Source organism: Erigeron canadensis, chromosome 9 (genome assembly GCF_010389155.1).
Source record: "Erigeron canadensis isolate Cc75 chromosome 9, C_canadensis_v1, whole genome shotgun sequence".
NCBI lineage: Eukaryota > Viridiplantae > Streptophyta > Magnoliopsida > Asterales > Asteraceae > Erigeron > Erigeron canadensis.
Genome location: NC_057769.1, coordinates 515,149 through 533,099, shown reverse-complemented (window position 1 = coordinate 533,099; position 17,951 = coordinate 515,149). Strand labels below are relative to the sequence as shown.

The following is a 17,951-nucleotide window of genomic DNA, read 5'->3' as shown; positions in this document are numbered from 1 at the left end:
CAGAATTACAGGCGATGTTAATGGAGAATAGAGCTAGAGAAGTCCCAAGGAAAATGATGTCGTGGACTCCACTAGATGGTGATAAACCTAATCTAGTGGGTTGCAACTTGGGTCGTAGCCTTTCTTTTATAATTCATTTTACTAGTCAATTTAATAGTTGATTATCAGTTCTTTCCTTTTAGAACTTATATTTTGATTGTAAAAAAAATGAAATATAAGAATAGTTATACTATCTTTCGTTTTAAATACCATTAAAATAAAGTTCTTAATTAACTTATAAACGATTTACAAGATACATTTAGATACAAGTAGTTAATTTATATGATTATAAGAGTTTTTTTTTGCAAATTTTAGCATGTCCATTATGTCACGTTGACACTTGTTGGTTTTGGATCCTATATTGGCCACTAGTTTTACAACTCCTATTTCTTTGTTATTAATAACCTATCTAGCTAGTATTAATTTTGCTATTTAGCTGTTACAAAAACAAAACAAATTTTTTTTGCTCCCGTTAGGTAAAATTTCTAGATCTGTCTCTGTGTGCATGAGCAGTTTATTATTGTCAAATGTTATACTGTTTTTTTTATAACAAGTCAATCAAAATTTGCGATCATCACAACATTAAAAAACTAGTTTCAAATTATTATACAATAAAATGCATCATTTTTTTACCACTAAAAAGAATAATAAATGTAACTAGAAAAATGTAAATAGAGAAAGGGTCATTTACATCACATCCTCGGATCCCAATTCTTTAATGCAAAACCACGTTTTGTTAATAGAAAACGTGTTTTGATGAAATGAAATGGTCAAAAACAACTCAAAAGTCTAACAATTAGGCAAATGTAAATAACAGAGAAAATAGTATATATGGTTAAAGAGATTATGTTTTACATATTATTATATGTATGTATAGAAAGTTATAAATATTGAATATCAATCTCTATATTCAAGGTCTTAACTATAAAACAAAATATACAAATTGTTTATACATATAATAACGCGTTAAATGTAAATCAAATTTAAACATTTTATTTGTTTTGTTTCATATATTTTCCAAACAACATACGTATAACTATTTATTTTATTTTATATGCTCGCTCTCTGTCTCTCTCTCTCATTAACGGTTATCGGAAACTGCTTTTCAGCGCAACTGTTAATTTTATCATCGGTAAATTCGCTCTCATTTTCCCTTTACTTTTAATTATTATTACTTAATTATTCTGATTAAAATTGCGTTATTTTATAAATTACCGCTGTTATTTCCGTTAGCTGAATCGTTAATATGAAATCCACTTTGTTACGAAACGTTTATTTGATATTTGATCGGATAATCTGTCAAATTAATGGAATTATATATGTTGTATATATCATTATAAAATGTATACGTATATGTGTATACATACAATTTAGCAATATTTATGTGGTTATCTGTTTGTAAAAGTTTAGATTGGAAATGGATAAGATGTTATAGTTAGGTTAATGGTCAAGTGTGAACCCTAGGTGGTTTAGAATCGGTTTTCCGTGGTTCTATTTATCAGCTGTTTGCGTAATTCTTCGTTATTATGATGATATTTAGGTTACTTTTAGCTGATTTTGATGTTGTTTATAGTCGAGGTTAGTGCGCTGAAATGGGTAACAAAATTTTGTAAAAGTATATGGCTTTGTAATTTGTGTAAAAAAATGATTGTGTTCGTTGAAACGCTATTTCCCACAATGTATAAGGCTGTATAGGTGGACATACAAAGAGGTGTGTGTGACATAATGAGATAGAGATCCTACAAGTACGCGTAGACATGTAGAAGTAATTACGGAGTATTATGTTTCTTCTACATGAAATATGCGTAGTTGTTATATTGCTTTACTTCGTAATTGATAACAACTGCGGACTGCCTTGTAGTATATTAATGGGATAAAATTTGGTTGTGATAATGCAGCTTATTTTGCTTGTATAAAGAAACATGGACGAGACATCTAAGGTTTCATCACAAAAGGAGGTAAGATTTTGGATCTTTGAATATGTTTTTTTTTTGGAATTGTAATTTCCCTTGGTTGTAGCGTATCACTATCACAGATTATAACCACTTGTGTCATGATTTTGTGTTTCCTCAGGAGGAAGTCATCAAGAAAAAGTATGGAGGTATCGTACCAAAAAAGCCCCCACTTATATCTAAAGTAAGATTATCACCCTTTATCTGAACCTGTAAATTACGGGCTTCCACAGAATGTAAGGTAATTGATACAGAATTTGATGTCAGGATCATGAACGGGCTTATTTTGATTCAGCTGATTGGGCTCTTGGAAAGGTACATTTCCTCTGGCACAAACTACTCTTGCCCTTGACAATGAGATTTGCATCTAAAGCTTATTACTTATTAAAGTACAACACAAACGGACCAGAACCTATTCATGTTATATATATATTTTAAAAAACAATTACACTAATATAGTTTTAGAGACTCCAATACCTGCTTACATTATTTTAGCTAACTTATAACGTTACTGTTGACAGCAAGGTGTAGAGAAGCCCAAAGGACCTCTTGAGGCACTCCGGCCTAAACTACAGGTAAGCAATGCTTGCAGACTTATTGCAAGTTACATGATACTCCTTGAACCTGTCATCGTCACTGGTGTTCCATCTGCCTCCAGCCAAGCTATATATAAAGCTTGTCAACATGTTTTTCTTTTGGCATTATGAATTATTTGTCTTTCATATATCTATTCTACTACTGTATTTGGAGCAAGACTTTAATCTGACTTGTGAATCATCTTGCTTCTTACCTCGGTTTTGCACCCAGTCATTTTGGTTCGGGGTGTTTACATCTTTATCATTTACCAATTACCACCATATATGTTGCTAATGGTGCTCAATGTGCATGGATTTCATGTCCTGCTTGTTCAGTTGCTTGTTCAGTTACCCTTATATCACCTTTAGGACTCCGGACTGGTATCCTATTTTTTGTGTTGAATGTGTATTGACTATGGATTTTGTTTTACTATCCAGCCAACTCAACAGCAAACAAGATACCGGAAATCTCCTTGTGCACCAATAGATGGAGAAGGTACGTGTGCTAAATTTGCTTAACGTTAGGAACCAGATTTCGTTATTTTCAATGGAACTATAATATTGATACTCCTCCCTCTGCCCATATAAGAATGCAATTTGTTAGTTGGCTTATAGGGAAAAAGTTTCCACTGTTACTCAAATGTCTAGAATGTGCTTTGATGCAGAGGAACTTTGTGATCTAAATCCATACCATCAATGTATATGCATTTAGCAATGATGATAATCGCAGATACTTATTTAGATGATAACTGTCTTAAAAAGGAAATACTAATATTAAGATTAGCAATAATTTTTTATTCATGATGTGTTTCGGCTGATGACTCAAAATAGTAAACTATAAACGTTTCAAAATTCAACGTTTGAGTTAACTTTGAGGTCTAAGTAAAATAGCTTGGTTCTAGAAAGATGTCTCGAGTGAACCTTTTTCTGGACTTCTTGTATGAGCAGCTCAATACTAATGTGTAGAGGTGGCAAGCTTCACAACTTGGCTTATGTTTAGTGTGAATTGGGATTTTTGAAGTATGTATAGAGTGTGGTATGGTTGACCCGCTTACACTTTGCCTCTTCCTCAAATAGCTACTGTGTATTTATAAAAGGTTTGCTACAACAATATACAAAGGGGAATGAGTTAGAAATAGACATCGGGCGCCTTTTAACTTATGTGACTCTTTCCGCTTGTATTTATATATATTTTTTTGTCCTATTTGAAATAACACAACCCATTTGACCCATTCAGATGCAGAAGTAAGTGCATGAAAATCGCCATTGTTATGCTTGTGGTTCATTGTATGATGGATTGGCGTTGGTTCAAAACATCCCTGTGGATGAATTTCCATATTCTTCTCTGTGTCTAACTTTTAATACCTGATAGCTCATTGTTTGTTATGTTTTGTATAGATGGAAATAGTACGACTGCAGCAGAGGACACAGCCATGACTGAATGAGAAAGTGATGCTCCTCATTAATGATCTCATGAAGCTTCTTTGTTAATTGTCCTCTTTTTGTTTCATGAAACAATACCTACATTTCAACCATATTATGATACAAGTTTGCTACTTGCATTCTTCTTTCTTACCTTTCTTTTTTTTTCGCATCTGATTTCTTTATCTTCGCTGTTCAATTTAAACCTGTGCTTTGATCACCTTTCCGTGGTGGCTGAACCGATCTACTCTATCTCGATGCTCCAAAATGGCTTTTTTTACTTCTATAGATGAAGTTGTCCGATTCTTTTGTCATTGGGTTAGGCTTGAGGTAATTTAGTTGACAGGACTTGGATCTATCAACATTTTAATTGCCACTGCTCACTAAAAGGTCTAAAAATGAGGAAAATGAAATTAACAAATAAATCTAGTTTATCAATTATTCTTGTTTAAATGTTCTTTGGTAATTGTAATAGCATACAAATAAATGGTAGCACTGTATCAAATACAGATTAAATGAATAATATAACTACGCAAAAGTATTAGATTGTCAACCAACGTTAATCCAGATTTTGTATCAAATAAATGGTACAACTGTTGTCAAATATGCATTGGGTTCTGGAAGATCAGTTCAATTGCTTTCGGTTGATTTACTAAGCTTATGCAAACGTATTAGATTTGTCATTTTTGTTAAACTCAAATCTTTCATTTTTAACTTATGAATAAATAAATATAAGTATCAATATTAGTATACTAGCTAATTAACTCAGGTTCAATCCGGATGAACTTATAGACGCTTAAACGCTTTGCGAAAAAACCGAATAATACCCGGGTAACTTTAAAATATGTTGTCATTCAAATGTATAATAATAGGTTTAAAGAAGTTGAAAAGTTGTGATAAGTCATTATGTAAAAAACAAAACAAAACGGAAACAAAAGTTGTGTAGTTGTAGACACCCTAAAAGGCATACGGTTGGTAAAACCAAAAAAGTAAAACGTTATCCGGAAAGACATCATAGTTTCGGCCATTATAACGAAAAAATAAAGATGATAAAAATCTTACATAATAATAATGTGAACATTTAATAAAAATCTATATTAATGATATATATTTGGAAAAAAAAAAGATATTTTGAATTCAAATTATCTCAATGACAGTGTCAACTTATTAATCTTAAATTCTTTCTTTGAATTTGAACTTATTGATGTAACTTGTCACTAGAAGCCTTCTGCTCTCAAATTCTTGTCACCAGAAATACAAGAGAAAGTGTCACGAACGAAAAATGAATGAAACTCCCACATACTTCAAGCCAAATACGACACTAGCTTATCGATTTCATCTGGGCTTCCTATGAATATCGGAGTTCGCTGGTGAACCTGTTGATAGAAAAGCCATGGTTATAGACTTTTCTGGTAAACTTAATACTAATTGACCTCAAAGTGGTACCTATTTCATATCTGAAATGTAAAAAAACATTTTTCCATCTGTACCATATGTTTTATGAAGATCTATGTATGCAAGTTTAATTGGAAACCAAGTAAAACAAAACTGATATTTTGAAGTTGATGTCTGGTTTGGTTGACCAAAATAAGTCAACATGTATCATCAGAACCCAAGAATAAATTAACCTTTTTTTTTTTTTCTAGAAAATGAAGAATGAGTAACCTGCTTAGGTTCAATATCAAGAATCCTTTGAACACCATCTATGGCTTTCCCTCCTGCTTGTTCAACCAAATAACTCATCGGCGCACATTCATACAATAACCTCAGATTCCCATTTTTCGCCTTCTCGTTATCAGGATTTCCATAGATGCCACCATATAGCAACATTCTGTGAATCTCACCTACAAGACACCCAATGTACCTTCCTGAGTACGGTTTTCCAGCAGGTCCACCTGGCTTCCTTAGATGGTTAAGGTAGTTCTGCAATTTAGGATCAAAAAGGTCAAAGTTGCCTTCATTGAAGGAGTAAATTCTTCCTGATTTCGGTATCTTGATGTCCTCGTGTGTTAGAACAAATTCACCATAAGCTGGATCAAGCGTGAATCCATGAACTCCGTTCCCTATTGAAATAGTGAACACTACTGAGCTCGAGTACAAACAGTATCCTGCTGCTAATAAGTTGCTTCCGGGTTGGCACACACTCACAATACACTTCTCTTTAGCCTGGTCTAACTGAAGCATGAACCACAGATCATTTTTAGTCCATAAAGTATAGATCTGTTTCAAAATGCAAATCTAAACACTCCCTAGGAAGACTAAAAAAGGTAGTACATACCGTATCGTTGTCATAATCCACAAGGCATTGTTCATCAGGGGCATAAATGCCAAATATTGAACCGGTAGTTAAGGCAATGTCAATGTTAGCAGATCCATCAATAGGATCAAACACAACAATGTAGTTACCCGAATTAGTTTCCTCCACCGCCACGGGGACATCTTCTTCCTCTGACGCTATGATGCCCGTTCGTCCACTTGATCTCAAGCAGTTGCAGAACAACTACATGATTTTCCACCAAATATACACATATATATATTTTCTAGAATTTGCAAAGAAAAAAAGCCTCCACCGTCCTAAATTGAACATGTCTGGGTAAGTCCAGGGTACCAATTCACCATGTTTTAGGAGCTCTTTTAATTGCTTGCTTATACAAGCTCAAAAATTTCTTTCACATATTGTACAACTTATGTCTTATATATATATATATATATATGCTAAGATAGAGTAAGTTGATGATGAGAGAATATCGTACTACCAAGTATGTTTACTTATCTGATTATGCTTTGTTGAGATTGTATGGCTACTATCGTAGAAAGTGTGCTTTGTGACAATTATGCTTAGTGGTTGAGCTTAGTGGCCGGGCTTGGTGATTGAGCTTAGTGGTCGGGCTTAGTGATTGAACTTAGTGGTCGGGCTTAGTGATTGAACTTAGTGGTCGGGCTTAGTGATTGATTGAGCTTAGTAATAATTATGTATCGTGTTAATAGTGTATTCTACCCATACATGAAAAGAAAAAGATTAGATTTGGTAATGATTATGTATAATGATAATTTGTGTTTAACAAAGATTGTGGTTAAGGACTTTGTGTTTAGAGATGAGGTGTTGAGTGATGATCTTGTTAAAAAGGGTCATGTGATATTGTATGAGTATTTATTGATATGTGATAGTTTATGTATGATATGTTGAACATATGTGTGCGTGTATATAAATGTAGTATGATTTGTACTCACTAAGCAAAATTGCTTATCTTTTTAGTTGTTTATATTTTATAGGTTCAAGTTGATTAAAGGATAAAGCAAAGTTGGAGTAATTAGCTAAAGCCTTTGAAGTGAAGGCAGTGTAAAGTTGGTGTTAGTTAATCCCTTTTACTAGCCAAGCTCTTGATCAAATATTTTGAATGTGTTGTCTTTTGGGATGTAATTTGGTCAAACTTTAGGCTATAAATCTTTTGGTCAAACGTTAACGTTATGGTTGTAATGTGTTGGTTATGATTATTAGACTAGTTTGTATGCTCTAGTAAAAATGTATTTTGACATGTAATGTATATTTACAGTTGTGTCTAGTAAGTTTAATAGCTAAACTAGTTTGAAATTACAAGTTGGATACTAAATATTAAGGATAGGTCATGTCGAATTTTTAAAAATAAGAAGTCAAATAGAATAAATATGTCGTTCTATATTTGGGTCGTTTCAAATTTTCACCACCATACTAACCTATAGAATTTGGAAAATGCTAAATAAAAAGTTGTACGTTTTTATATCAAAAGTTCACTCATGAATTTTATGGTAAGAGTACAACTATTTAATGCATTTTAACGAAATTCCTTAGGGCTTCGGTTAGCAAAACCTATATAATTTGAATTTTTTTGAAACATTTGACAAAGATACATCTACTTAAAGATAGAATACTATAGATAGAAAGCATAAAACATGTTTGGGCACGTTTGGTTCGCGGAATGTTTTTGGAAGAAATGGAATCTTTCAAAGGAATTGGAATCTGAAGGAATGGAATTTGACGGAATGTTTTTGATTTTTTGAAGGTTCAAGTGAGGGACGGAATGAGATTTCTTCCCCCATCCCCAAGGAATGGAGATTCCATCAAATGAGTGAATGTTAACATTCCAACGGAATGTGATTCCTCCATCTTTAACCAACCAAACACACTAAGGAATGAAATTCAATTCCAATTTCATCAGATTCCATTAAATTCTGTGAACCAAACGCGACCTGTCTCTTGTAAATTCAAGATTATTTATCTAACTTCAGAAAGTCAACAATATATAGAGATAGATAGATATGATATATACTAGCTACCTCATTGGATATAACATCTAGTTTCTTTTGATCTTCACCTTGAATATTCATAGTGCCTTGAGCACCAGTCAAGTTAACAATGCTAGACCTTGCTAGCAAAGATGCAATTTGCTTACACGCCAATGAAATGCTTGATAATACTATTGTCAGTTCCGCATCAATGTGACCAGCTTGTTCTTGTTTTAACAACCATGTTGTTAAGTTTTCGATTTCGTACCGATTCTTTTTCTTTTTTGGTGTTGGGGTAGTAGCCCCTGCTGCTGCTGCCCCAGAACTTATGGCTTGACAAGAAAAGGATGAGTTGGGTTTTCTTGTGATGTTATATGGTTGTTGTGTTTCGTGGCGGGCGAAAAGGCGGAATTGGGAGGGAGAGAGGTGGTGGGATATGGCGGTGGACAAGAATGTGGTTGTTTCAGCCATTTGTTTTTGTGTGTGTTTTTGGGTGTTATCTTTTGTTTTAAAGTTTTGTAAAAAGGAACAAATGGGTGAATAGGATTTGATGCGATGGAAACAAGTTGCCATTGGTAGAAAATCACTATGTATGTTTTTTTGTTTGGGTCACAATTGACAAGGAAGGTCGTTCAAAAAAATTATTGACTAAGCGGTCTTTGGATTTTTTAAATATTTTTTTTCCATATATTGAAAAACTTGATGTTGATACATGATAATTTGATATGATGCTAAAGATTCTAGAGAGAATTTGCATATGTCATTTTCTTCTATCCGAATCGGGAATCTTTCTAGAATAATTCACGGCTATGATTAAACTTTACCTAAAAGAACTGTAAGGAAAAATCAATATGCTACTAGAAGTATAAAAGAAACATGTTTTTCGTTCATAGACTTCCCTCATAAAAATTATATGTTTGAATATAAAATCTTTCCCCCTTGAAAATCATGGTAGAAACATGCTGCTAGAAGCATACTACTTAACATCTTTTATATATATATATATTTTGTTTATCACTTTAAGAAAGCAATTGTACATTTGTAATTTCTTTTTTATTTATTAAGTTCATTATTATGTATATAAAAACAAAGTTTTGATAAAGAAAATTGGCTTCAGGACCTTTTTTCTCTCATAGTCTTGACGTTTAATAAAAGTTTAAATGAAGTTTTGAAGATATATATTTGACCAAGTACAAATTTTAATGCATCAAATTAATTAATATTGTAAGGCTGTCATTAACAAAACTCAAAAAAAAATAAATTGTCACCCCATTATTTCACATATTTCCATAGGGTTTAGTGCGCCGAAATATAATAAAATATGTCCAAAAAGTTATAGTGTGCAAAAACTAAGCTTGGCCTTTATTTTATGCATGAACTTGTAAAAAATGTTTATACTATGCAAAATGCATACGTGGCAACTCATATCAGCTACGTAGCACCCCATATCAACTGTCACGTGCAAGTTTTTGATTGGTCGGTCATGCTTTTTGCATGATATAAATTTTTTTTACTAAGTTCGTGCGTAAGATAAAGGTCGGACTTAGTTCATGCACATTATAACTTTTTGGACATAGTTGGTTACATTTCGACGCACTAAACTCTATATCCATATGTATAGATTATTGGCTATTTCGTCTTTGGTTCTATGTCATAAAGCATAAAATTAATTTGTTCTTTAACTTAGGATAACATATTGTCGTGTATTTAATAGCAAAGCTGCAAAGGGATCTAACTTGTGGGTGCTTTTAGATATATCTTCAACATCTAATATCTAATACTATCTTATAAAATATTTTGTCTTTTTTTTATAAAAAAAAATATGATTTGAAATACCCAAAATACCCTTATTTTTTATTCACTAATTTAAACATCTCTACCTAATATACCTATAATGAGCAGCTTTCCGATAAAAACAGATTTAAAATGAGAACGGTGAGAACAGTTTCTTATCATTAGATGAAATTAATTAAAGGCTAAAATGATCAGGGCTTTTTTGAAATATATAATAAAACTAATGGTAAATATGTCTTTTTATATATATTTTAAAGGACAAAATAGTAATGAAAATAAGTAGTTAAGTTATATATATATGAAAAATGCATCCCACGTTCATGGCAATTTATGTATATGGATAGTAACCTAATGGCAGTTTATTTTCATATTTAAATATTAACATTAACGATTACATTTGTGCATCCTGAAATAGATATTGCATCCAAATTAATTTATGTGATTATCTATTAATATAGTTATGCATCCTAAATCAATTTATAACGTAATTGTGCATCCAAAAAAAAGATAAAGAGTTAAGTACTTTTTTCGTCCTTGTGGTTTGTTGTTTTATCACTTTTCGTCCTCGCCGTTAACTTTTGGCTAAAATCATTCCCGTGGTTTGCATTTCGTCCTTGATCCGTTAACCCAGGGGCATTTATGTCTTTTCATCCATCTTAAATGCAAAATTCGTCCTTATGGTTTATCGTTTTTGCATTTTTCATCCTTATCTTTAACAATCCTCCAAACAAAAATTTAATCAAAAACTAAAACAAAATCAAATCAAAAACCTATATATACATACATATGAAGATGTAATTTAACACCAGCGATACAACTAATTTAATTTAATTTATAAAAATGTTATAAAATTTACTATAATTTAACTCAATTGTCAAAATATAATTACTATTCACTCAAAAAATACAAAAATACCAAATAGGTACTTTATTATAAAGTATAAGTTTTAAAGTTCAAAAATTAAAAAAATATAATATTAAAATATTACAAAAAAAATTTTTTAAAATTCAAAAAAATAAAAAATGAGAACACCGGAACAGTATTACCGAAAAATATCAAAAATGTCAGAAATAGTTGTACCGGAGTACCACCCCCATACCGGTATTGCTGGTAACACCGACCGGTATATACCTGTATTTAAAACATTGTATATACGTGTTTGCATTTGAAGGTGATTGAGTAGATTCTCAAATATATATATGTATATATAAGTTTTTGTTTTGTTTGAATAAGTTGTTACCATTATTTTTTATATTTTTTTAACGGAGAGGATGAAAAATGCAAAAATGAGAAACCACAGGGACGATTTTTGCACTTAAATGGGTGAAAAGACGAAAATGCCCCTCACGTGACTTGCATGTGAGGGGGTTAACGGCAAAGTTATAACGGCAGGGACGAAATGCAAACCACGGAGATGATTTTAGCCAAAAATTAACGGCAAAGATGAAAAGTGATAAAATGATAAACCACATGGACGAAAAAAGTAGTTAACTCAAAGATAAATAAACAAAGCAATTATTACAAGTATGTATCTTATTTCCAAGAAGGTACATCCCAAATTATGAATATTTTAATACAGTTATGCTTATTTTATAAAGTAATTATGCATCCAAAAGAAGATAAATAACCAAGCAAATCATCACACGTATGCATCTTAATTCCAAGATAGTGCATCCCAATTTATATATATTTTAATATTATATTATTGTGCATCCAAAATATATATATAAATAAATAAGTAATAATACAATCTTCATGGTTCTCTTTACCATCTCAGTTACACACATAAACTTTCAAATCAAATCTCAAATAACAATATGTAATTGTGGTCATACAATATGTGGTACACGTAGAATATGAAGTAAAAATATATATAACTGATTTACAAAAAGAAATAAAGTAAATAAAAATTCTAACTGTCGATCATTAAATCCTAATATTATCTTTTTTTTAAGTTTGGTGATTTGGAAGTCTGTTCTTACATGTTCTTATTTTTATATTATTCTTATTGGATGGTCACCCTACCTATAATAACGGTAAATTACAACCATTCATTTTTTCTCTTTATGATTAAATCTCAATAACTCATTTTTTCCTCATAAATCATTTTATTACTCTAATTCATTCAAAATCTTTTATCTCAAAAACCTTATATCAATAAATAATAAAAATTGTATGGGTGTTTTTAAAATTTCATGCTCTTTCATTAGAGATATCATTCGATATACTTTCGACGAATTTTTTAAATCCAAGGGCGGAACTTGTACGGCTAAGGCATTTGACTATCATACTCTATGACTTGACCTATCATCCCCACCATCTCACCGCCGCAACGCGCAGACACTATCTCTCGTGTTAAAGAAATGTAACCTGACTTGCAAGAATACTGTTTGTAGGTTAGAGCATGTGTCTTGACACTTTTCCAAGTAACTAGTACACGTAAACGATTAATTCAGATTACAAAAATATTATCTAGCCATAATTATCAAACTATTATTGCTCACAACATCTTTTTTTAGTTGGCTAAATGGAGATCATAAGTAACGGTTGCGGTAAAAGCATCTTATATATGTAGAAAGTGTATGAAAGATTTTGTAAGTGATATGACTATTGACTAATATTACAATTCATGCCAATCTTCATATCAAATTTTCTTGTAAGGCATCTCCTAAGAATCATTTAGTCTATGGATTTTCTCTTTAGTGTTGTCTAAAAGATTTTTTGGAGAGTACAATATTGAATAATTTATGCATACTATCATAGTGTAGGCTTTTCTTTTTGTCACTTTAGATAATGCAAAAAACCTCCTATGGAAGCAATGCATATATGCACCCTTTTTTAACTCCCACAAAGTGAAAGTGACACACACACACACACACCCTTTATAAGCCAAATTAGCAGTGTATACAGCTAACACTTGAAGCAGCAGCAGCTTAACAATGGCTAATTCATCTTGCTCGCTCTTTATGCTAGTCTGCATGTTCTTATGTTTCTTTACTTCATGTAATCCACAACCTTATGTTGTTCAAATACAGTGTTTGTCTTTGCAGATGATTAACATTGTTTTACTGTATTTCATAATAAATTGCAGATGGGGTTCAGCTGATTCTGGTCAACAACTGTAGGGAGACCATATGGCCCGGTTTACAAGGCGGTGCAGGCCATCCGAGTCCAAAAGATGGTGGTTTTAGATTGAGGGGTGCTGAGGAAGTAGTGGTTGATGTACCAGATAAATGGTCAGGCAGAATATGGGCAAGACAAGGTTGTGGTTTTGACGAAAATGGTAAAGGCACTTGCATGACTGGTGGTTGTTCCGGTCAGTTACATTGCCGAGGAACAGGAGGTGAGCCACCAGCCACGGTGGTGGAGATGACGTTAGGGTCATCAGATTCACCTTTGCATTTCTATGATGTGAGCTTGGTGGATGGATTTAATTTACCAGTAGCAATGGCACCAATTGGTGGTGGGGTCGGGTGTGGTAGGGCAGCATGTGAGGTCGACTTGAACATATGTTGTCCGTCGGCCCTGGAAGTGAAGATAGGAGGGCTAGTGGTAGGGTGTAATAGTGCATGTTTGGCAATGGCGTCTCCCAAGTATTGTTGTACAGGGGAGTATGCAAATCCAAAGACGTGTAAGCCTACACTTTTCTCGCATCTTTTCAAGGCAATATGCCCTAAAGCATATAGTTTCGCCTTTGATGACTCTTCAAGCCTTAACAAGTGCCGGGCTTCACGATATGTGATCACATTTTGCCCTCCTAAATAAGTAGCTTCAAATGAATTTGTGGAAGATTGTTGGTAATTTAAGCTTTGTAACTTGCATTGTACATGTACATTGTTTAATTAGCTGCATTTCAATTAATGTGTAATTAAAACTTAAATTTAAGGTATTTGTGTACTTATTGGTATGAACAAATGATACACATCACTCAACAAGTACCAGAAGTTTAAAGCAACAAAAACTAATACTATGTATTAAGACCAGGAGGCTAAGATGCATGGACTCATACCTTCCATTAACAAGAAAAACATAACACCAGAAGTCCTAGTAGATTTACAAGAATGTGAATATACCCACAAATACAATATCCATTAACAAAAAGGAACCGAACATGAACAACCTACACTTTGCACTTAAAGACCAGGGCCAAGTAACAAAGGTGCTCCAGATTTGTCGTCATTGTTAGCTGGTCGATTTGAACCTCTAAGGGGAGACGTGAAAACCTTAGACGCAACATCCGGTGGTGGTGCATCAGAATCCTCACCGGGAAGAACAACCAGCCCCTTCTCTACAAGGGATGATGGCTCATTGTAGTGTACAGTCCATAGGGAGTCTACAAGGCGTCTTTCATCTCTGATAGCAGCAAGATCATCGGCTGACATTAAGCTGATAGCACCAATTCTTTCTTCTAGAGCCTGTTTCAATTTCTCGTCATCTTCAAGCATACTACCTTCTGAACTTACTTTTTTTGCCTTGGCAAGCTCATAAAGACCCCTCAATGCACCTTCCCGTACTTCTGGATCTTCACTAGTGGTCAGGTGTGTCAAGATGCGTGGAAAGCCAAGCTCAGAGACAATATTGCAGTCGCTGGGATTCTCTTCGATCAAGTATTGAATCAAATTCAGTGCTTTCCTACAGTTTCATACATTCAAACACGAGCTAAATTAGACGAAAAATTGCAAAATATACATCAAACTCAATGAGACAGTTTGTGGGTATTGCTTTTTGGAAGTGATTACATAAAAATCAATAATCAAAACCATATAGTGAAAAAAGAGGCGCTATTTTGTTAATGTTTTGAAAATTTGATATGACTATCAAATAAGAAAATAGAACATTGACAAACCTAACAACATTATTGTGAAGAAAGAAGCAACATTTTTTTTAAGGAAAATAAAAGCATCTCAAATTCGGTGCATCATTGCTTATACCATTTTAATGAAAAATCAGTTTTGTTGCAGTCCATAGAAAATTAATTACAAGGAGCTAAAATAAAATAAAAGTATAACCAATTTACCCCAAAAACAAAACTGATTCTCACAACTTCTGATAATCTGTTCCGAGACACAAATTTCTGTTTTATAAAGATACATACCTCTGGAATCTGACACTTTCAGAGCTTAACGCATCTTTCAGACCAGCATAACCATTTGCAAGTCGGAAGGCTGCAACCCCTGGTTTGTTGTGCCTAATCAAAGCTGAAGTTGACAATGCAAATTAAATTAAGTTATTACAACCTTTGAAAAATCTTAAGGAATCACATGACAAAAAGACTACTTACAGGATATTGCACCAAGTGCCTTTGTCCGAACAATAAGATCCTCATCAGAAGTGAAATTGGTAAGCAAAGGTTCCATGCCATTTGCATCCATAACCAATTGCTGACTCTTTGGATTGTTTTGGACAATAGTACTCACAACCTCTGAAGCCTTGGCGCGTATATTAGCATGGGAGTTGCTAAGATATTTTAGTAAAGGGGCTAGACCACCAATTGAATTCAGATCTACCAAAATGAACAGGAACACAAGTTATAACTTTATAATTATAATTAAAATAGGACAGATTAATCTTATAAAGAAAAAAGAAATCTCACCATTGGCCATATCAATAGACTCAACATGATCTTGAAGTTCCTCCAACATATCTGCCAAAAAGTTAGAACCACAAACACATTAGTAAGAAAAAATATAGCAGAAACAGGGAAAACATACTGATAATACGATGATTATACCTTCAAGATCTGTTGATGTAACACCTTGCTCCTCCAAGATGTTGTCAGGAGTTTGCATGACAAGAGTGATCTCCTTCATACGCTTGACCACATCTATAGTCTGAGCTTGCATGGCTTCCATGAACCATTTCCGATCCTCCTCACTTTATAGTAATAAAAGGAAAAGAAAAAAGAAACATCACAACTTGAACAGATGCTATATAAACAATGATGATTGATTCGCATGATAGAAAATTAAATCCACTTAACCGAGTGCCTACCAGTGCCATTAGTTCATTAAATATACCATTAGTTCATTAATAATACTAAAGTAATCATATTGATGCCTATTATTCTGTATATGACAAGAAAACTCAAGGATAAACATAGCTAAAACGCTTCTTAGAAAAAAAGTCATCAAAAGCTAGAAACACACTAATATTTATGTCAGTCTTTGAAAAAATATATTAAACAAATTTAAATATCACTCTATAAGCCCGTTCCATCTATCATCTACATTATCCATCTTACTATCTATCTATCTATCAAAACTATACTATACACAGGGCATGAATATCTAAACATAACTACAATCTTAAAAAAATCAAAAGCCCATACCTACCCAGATATATAAAAACCCATACCTAAACAAAACAAAATAAAAATACACACTCTTAATTCTCTCTTTCTTCTAAGTCCTATCACACCAAACAGGCGTAAAACATCCAAAACCACCAGAAAACACCAAAAATTGACAAAAAAACGATTGGGAGCTGTCACATTGAGCAGGTAGAAGAGTATAAATTATGAAAAAATATAATCTTATGTTTATCGACTTGGTTAGCATATTGTTAAATCCTATAGCCTGATAGCCATATGCTTGTTGGCTGATGTAAATTTTCAATAACTCAAACTATTGGGCTTAAGCTTACTTCACAAAAACTGAAACAAAACCATAACCCTCTTGAACATTGAACTGAATATTTAACTAATATTTGATACAAAATCTCAAAATAATCAAAGTTTACAATAACACGCATATATAATCAATCCAAACATCAGATATATCTTAAAGTTTGCATCTTTATAACACATCTACTGATTTTTTTTTTTCAAACCAGCATCGATAATATATACATAAACAAATTTCTTGGCATAAAGTAAGCATCTTTGAACAAGAAAATATAACAAAAATCGAAAACTGTACCTTAAATTTCTTGGGTTGCCCGTCCCATCAGAATTTGCAATGCTCCACTTGAGCAAGCCGTCCCAATTAGGTCCTCCTTCTGCCATTCAATCTTTTGGGGAAAAAAAATACTTAAAACCCTAGTCGAACGTAATATGCGAAACCTGATTGATTATTGGATTAATTAGTTTGATGATAATATTATACGCATATATATATATATATATATAAGCGGCTTTTGAAAAAATGGAAACTTGGTGGATAGTTCTCGAACCTACCTGCTATTTTTCGCGAGAAGAAGATATGACTTTTATTAGGGATGTTTGGTTGGTACTCGTATTTGGTAATGATTCCATATTAGCTGGACACGGCTCTTATTTTTAACCTTTTTTTTTTTTAATCATTCCATCTTAAAGTTAGTTAAAGGGTAAATTATCATTGAACTTAATAAGATTTTAAAAAGAAAAAAAGAAAATAACAGACAATAAAACTCTTACAATTTACAGTTTTGGGGAGGTTCAAATGATAATCGTAAAATACATTGGGTAGCATGGGACACGGTGGTTGCTCCTATCAAGGTGGGTGGTTTAGGCATTTCCAAATTGAAGGATTCGAATGTGGCTCTCTTAGCCAAATGGATTTGGCGTTACAGAACAAAACCTGGGGCTCTTTGGCGTAGGGTTGTTGATGCGTTGTGGGTAACGTTGGCTCGATAAAGATTGGTGTTACAAAACTTAACGATTCAGAGGTGTTTGTGGTAGAGGTGAGTCGATCAGATTTTGGCTTGATCCATGGGCGAGTAACGCTTGTCTAAAGGATCTTTTCCCGTTGCTTTTTCATATTGAAAAGGATAAAAGATGTCTAATCTAAGAACGATTTTGTCATGAAACGAAAAGGTTTATTGGTGACCCATTGTGGTTCTTGATACCTATGTCTCCTGATGCGATTAGCGAATGGATTCGGTTTCGTGACCTACTAGACAATTTTCGAATTTCAGAGGAGAAAGATAG

At 33.0% G+C, this 17,951-nt stretch overlaps 4 protein-coding genes across 5 annotated transcripts; 2 read left to right on the top strand and 2 right to left on the bottom strand.

Annotated features, from left to right (window-relative positions):
* Positions 1-1,062: 1,062 nt before the first annotated feature.
* Positions 1,063-4,141, top strand: LOC122582054. Its single transcript, XM_043754400.1, has 7 exons — positions 1,063-1,171; positions 1,938-1,997; positions 2,113-2,175; positions 2,259-2,306; positions 2,513-2,566; positions 3,005-3,062; positions 3,965-4,141. The coding sequence occupies exons 2-7, from the start codon at positions 1,962-1,964 to the stop codon at positions 4,009-4,011; spliced, it is 306 nt and encodes a 101-aa protein (XP_043610335.1). The 5' UTR covers positions 1,063-1,171; positions 1,938-1,961; the 3' UTR covers positions 4,012-4,141.
* A 957-nt stretch (positions 4,142-5,098) lies between these two features.
* LOC122582064 (fructose-1,6-bisphosphatase, chloroplastic-like) lies at positions 5,099-8,752 on the bottom strand. The gene is made up of 4 exons (XM_043754413.1): positions 8,303-8,752; positions 6,267-6,488; positions 5,654-6,163; positions 5,099-5,364 (listed from the first exon to the last, which is right to left on the bottom strand). Exons 1-4 carry the CDS (start codon positions 8,720-8,722, stop codon positions 5,293-5,295), a joined length of 1,224 nt encoding a protein of 407 aa, XP_043610348.1. The 5' UTR covers positions 8,723-8,752; the 3' UTR covers positions 5,099-5,292.
* A 4,224-nt stretch (positions 8,753-12,976) lies between these two features.
* Positions 12,977-13,859, top strand: LOC122580818 (thaumatin-like protein). Its single transcript, XM_043752978.1, has 2 exons — positions 12,977-13,048; positions 13,137-13,859. The coding sequence occupies exons 1-2, from the start codon at positions 12,985-12,987 to the stop codon at positions 13,808-13,810; spliced, it is 738 nt and encodes a 245-aa protein (XP_043608913.1). The 5' UTR covers positions 12,977-12,984; the 3' UTR covers positions 13,811-13,859.
* A 175-nt stretch (positions 13,860-14,034) lies between these two features.
* Positions 14,035-17,305, bottom strand: LOC122581630 (hsp70 nucleotide exchange factor fes1-like). 2 transcript variants are annotated; one of them, XM_043753873.1, is made up of 7 exons: positions 17,220-17,305; positions 16,963-17,105; positions 15,777-15,919; positions 15,639-15,689; positions 15,327-15,548; positions 15,141-15,243; positions 14,035-14,677 (listed from the first exon to the last, which is right to left on the bottom strand). In XM_043753873.1, exons 2-7 carry the CDS (start codon positions 17,046-17,048, stop codon positions 14,179-14,181), a joined length of 1,104 nt encoding a protein of 367 aa, XP_043609808.1. In that variant the 5' UTR covers positions 17,049-17,105; positions 17,220-17,305; the 3' UTR covers positions 14,035-14,178. The 2 variants fall into 2 exon arrangements, with proteins under 2 accessions (XP_043609808.1, XP_043609807.1); XM_043753872.1 differs by lacking the exon at positions 17,220-17,305 and having other exon boundaries at positions 16,963-17,210.
* Positions 17,306-17,951: the final 646 nt, after the last annotated feature.

Excerpts from the sequence above, each read along its gene's own strand:
- LOC122582054 (XM_043754400.1), top strand. The coding sequence starts at position 1,962 with ATGGACGAGACATCTAAGGTTTCATCACAAAAGGAG. Across the intron at positions 1,998-2,112 it reads AGGTTTCATCACAAAAGGAG|GAGGAAGTCATCAAGAAAAA; the intron begins GTAAGATTTTGG and ends GTGTTTCCTCAG. Across the intron at positions 2,176-2,258 it reads AGCCCCCACTTATATCTAAA|GATCATGAACGGGCTTATTT; the intron begins GTAAGATTATCA and ends ATTTGATGTCAG.
- LOC122582064 (XM_043754413.1), bottom strand. The coding sequence starts at position 8,722 with ATGGCTGAAACAACCACATTCTTGTCCACCGCCATATCCCACCACCTC. Across the intron at positions 6,164-6,266 it reads TGGATTATGACAACGATACG|TTAGACCAGGCTAAAGAGAA; the intron begins GTATGTACTACC and ends TTCATGCTTCAG. Across the intron at positions 5,365-5,653 it reads TTGATATTGAACCTAAGCAG|GTTCACCAGCGAACTCCGAT; the intron begins GTTACTCATTCT and ends TTCTATCAACAG.
- LOC122580818 (XM_043752978.1), top strand. The coding sequence starts at position 12,985 with ATGGCTAATTCATCTTGCTCGCTCTTTATGCTAGTCTGCATGTTCTTA. Across the intron at positions 13,049-13,136 it reads CTTATGTTTCTTTACTTCAT|ATGGGGTTCAGCTGATTCTG; the intron begins GTAATCCACAAC and ends AATAAATTGCAG.
- LOC122581630 (XM_043753873.1), bottom strand. The coding sequence starts at position 17,048 with ATGGCAGAAGGAGGACCTAATTGGGACGGCTTGCTCAAGTGGAGCATT. Across the intron at positions 15,920-16,962 it reads GGCAACCCAAGAAATTTAAG|TGAGGAGGATCGGAAATGGT; the intron begins GTACAGTTTTCG and ends ATTACTATAAAG. Across the intron at positions 15,549-15,638 it reads GTCTATTGATATGGCCAATG|ATCTGAATTCAATTGGTGGT; the intron begins GTGAGATTTCTT and ends TCATTTTGGTAG.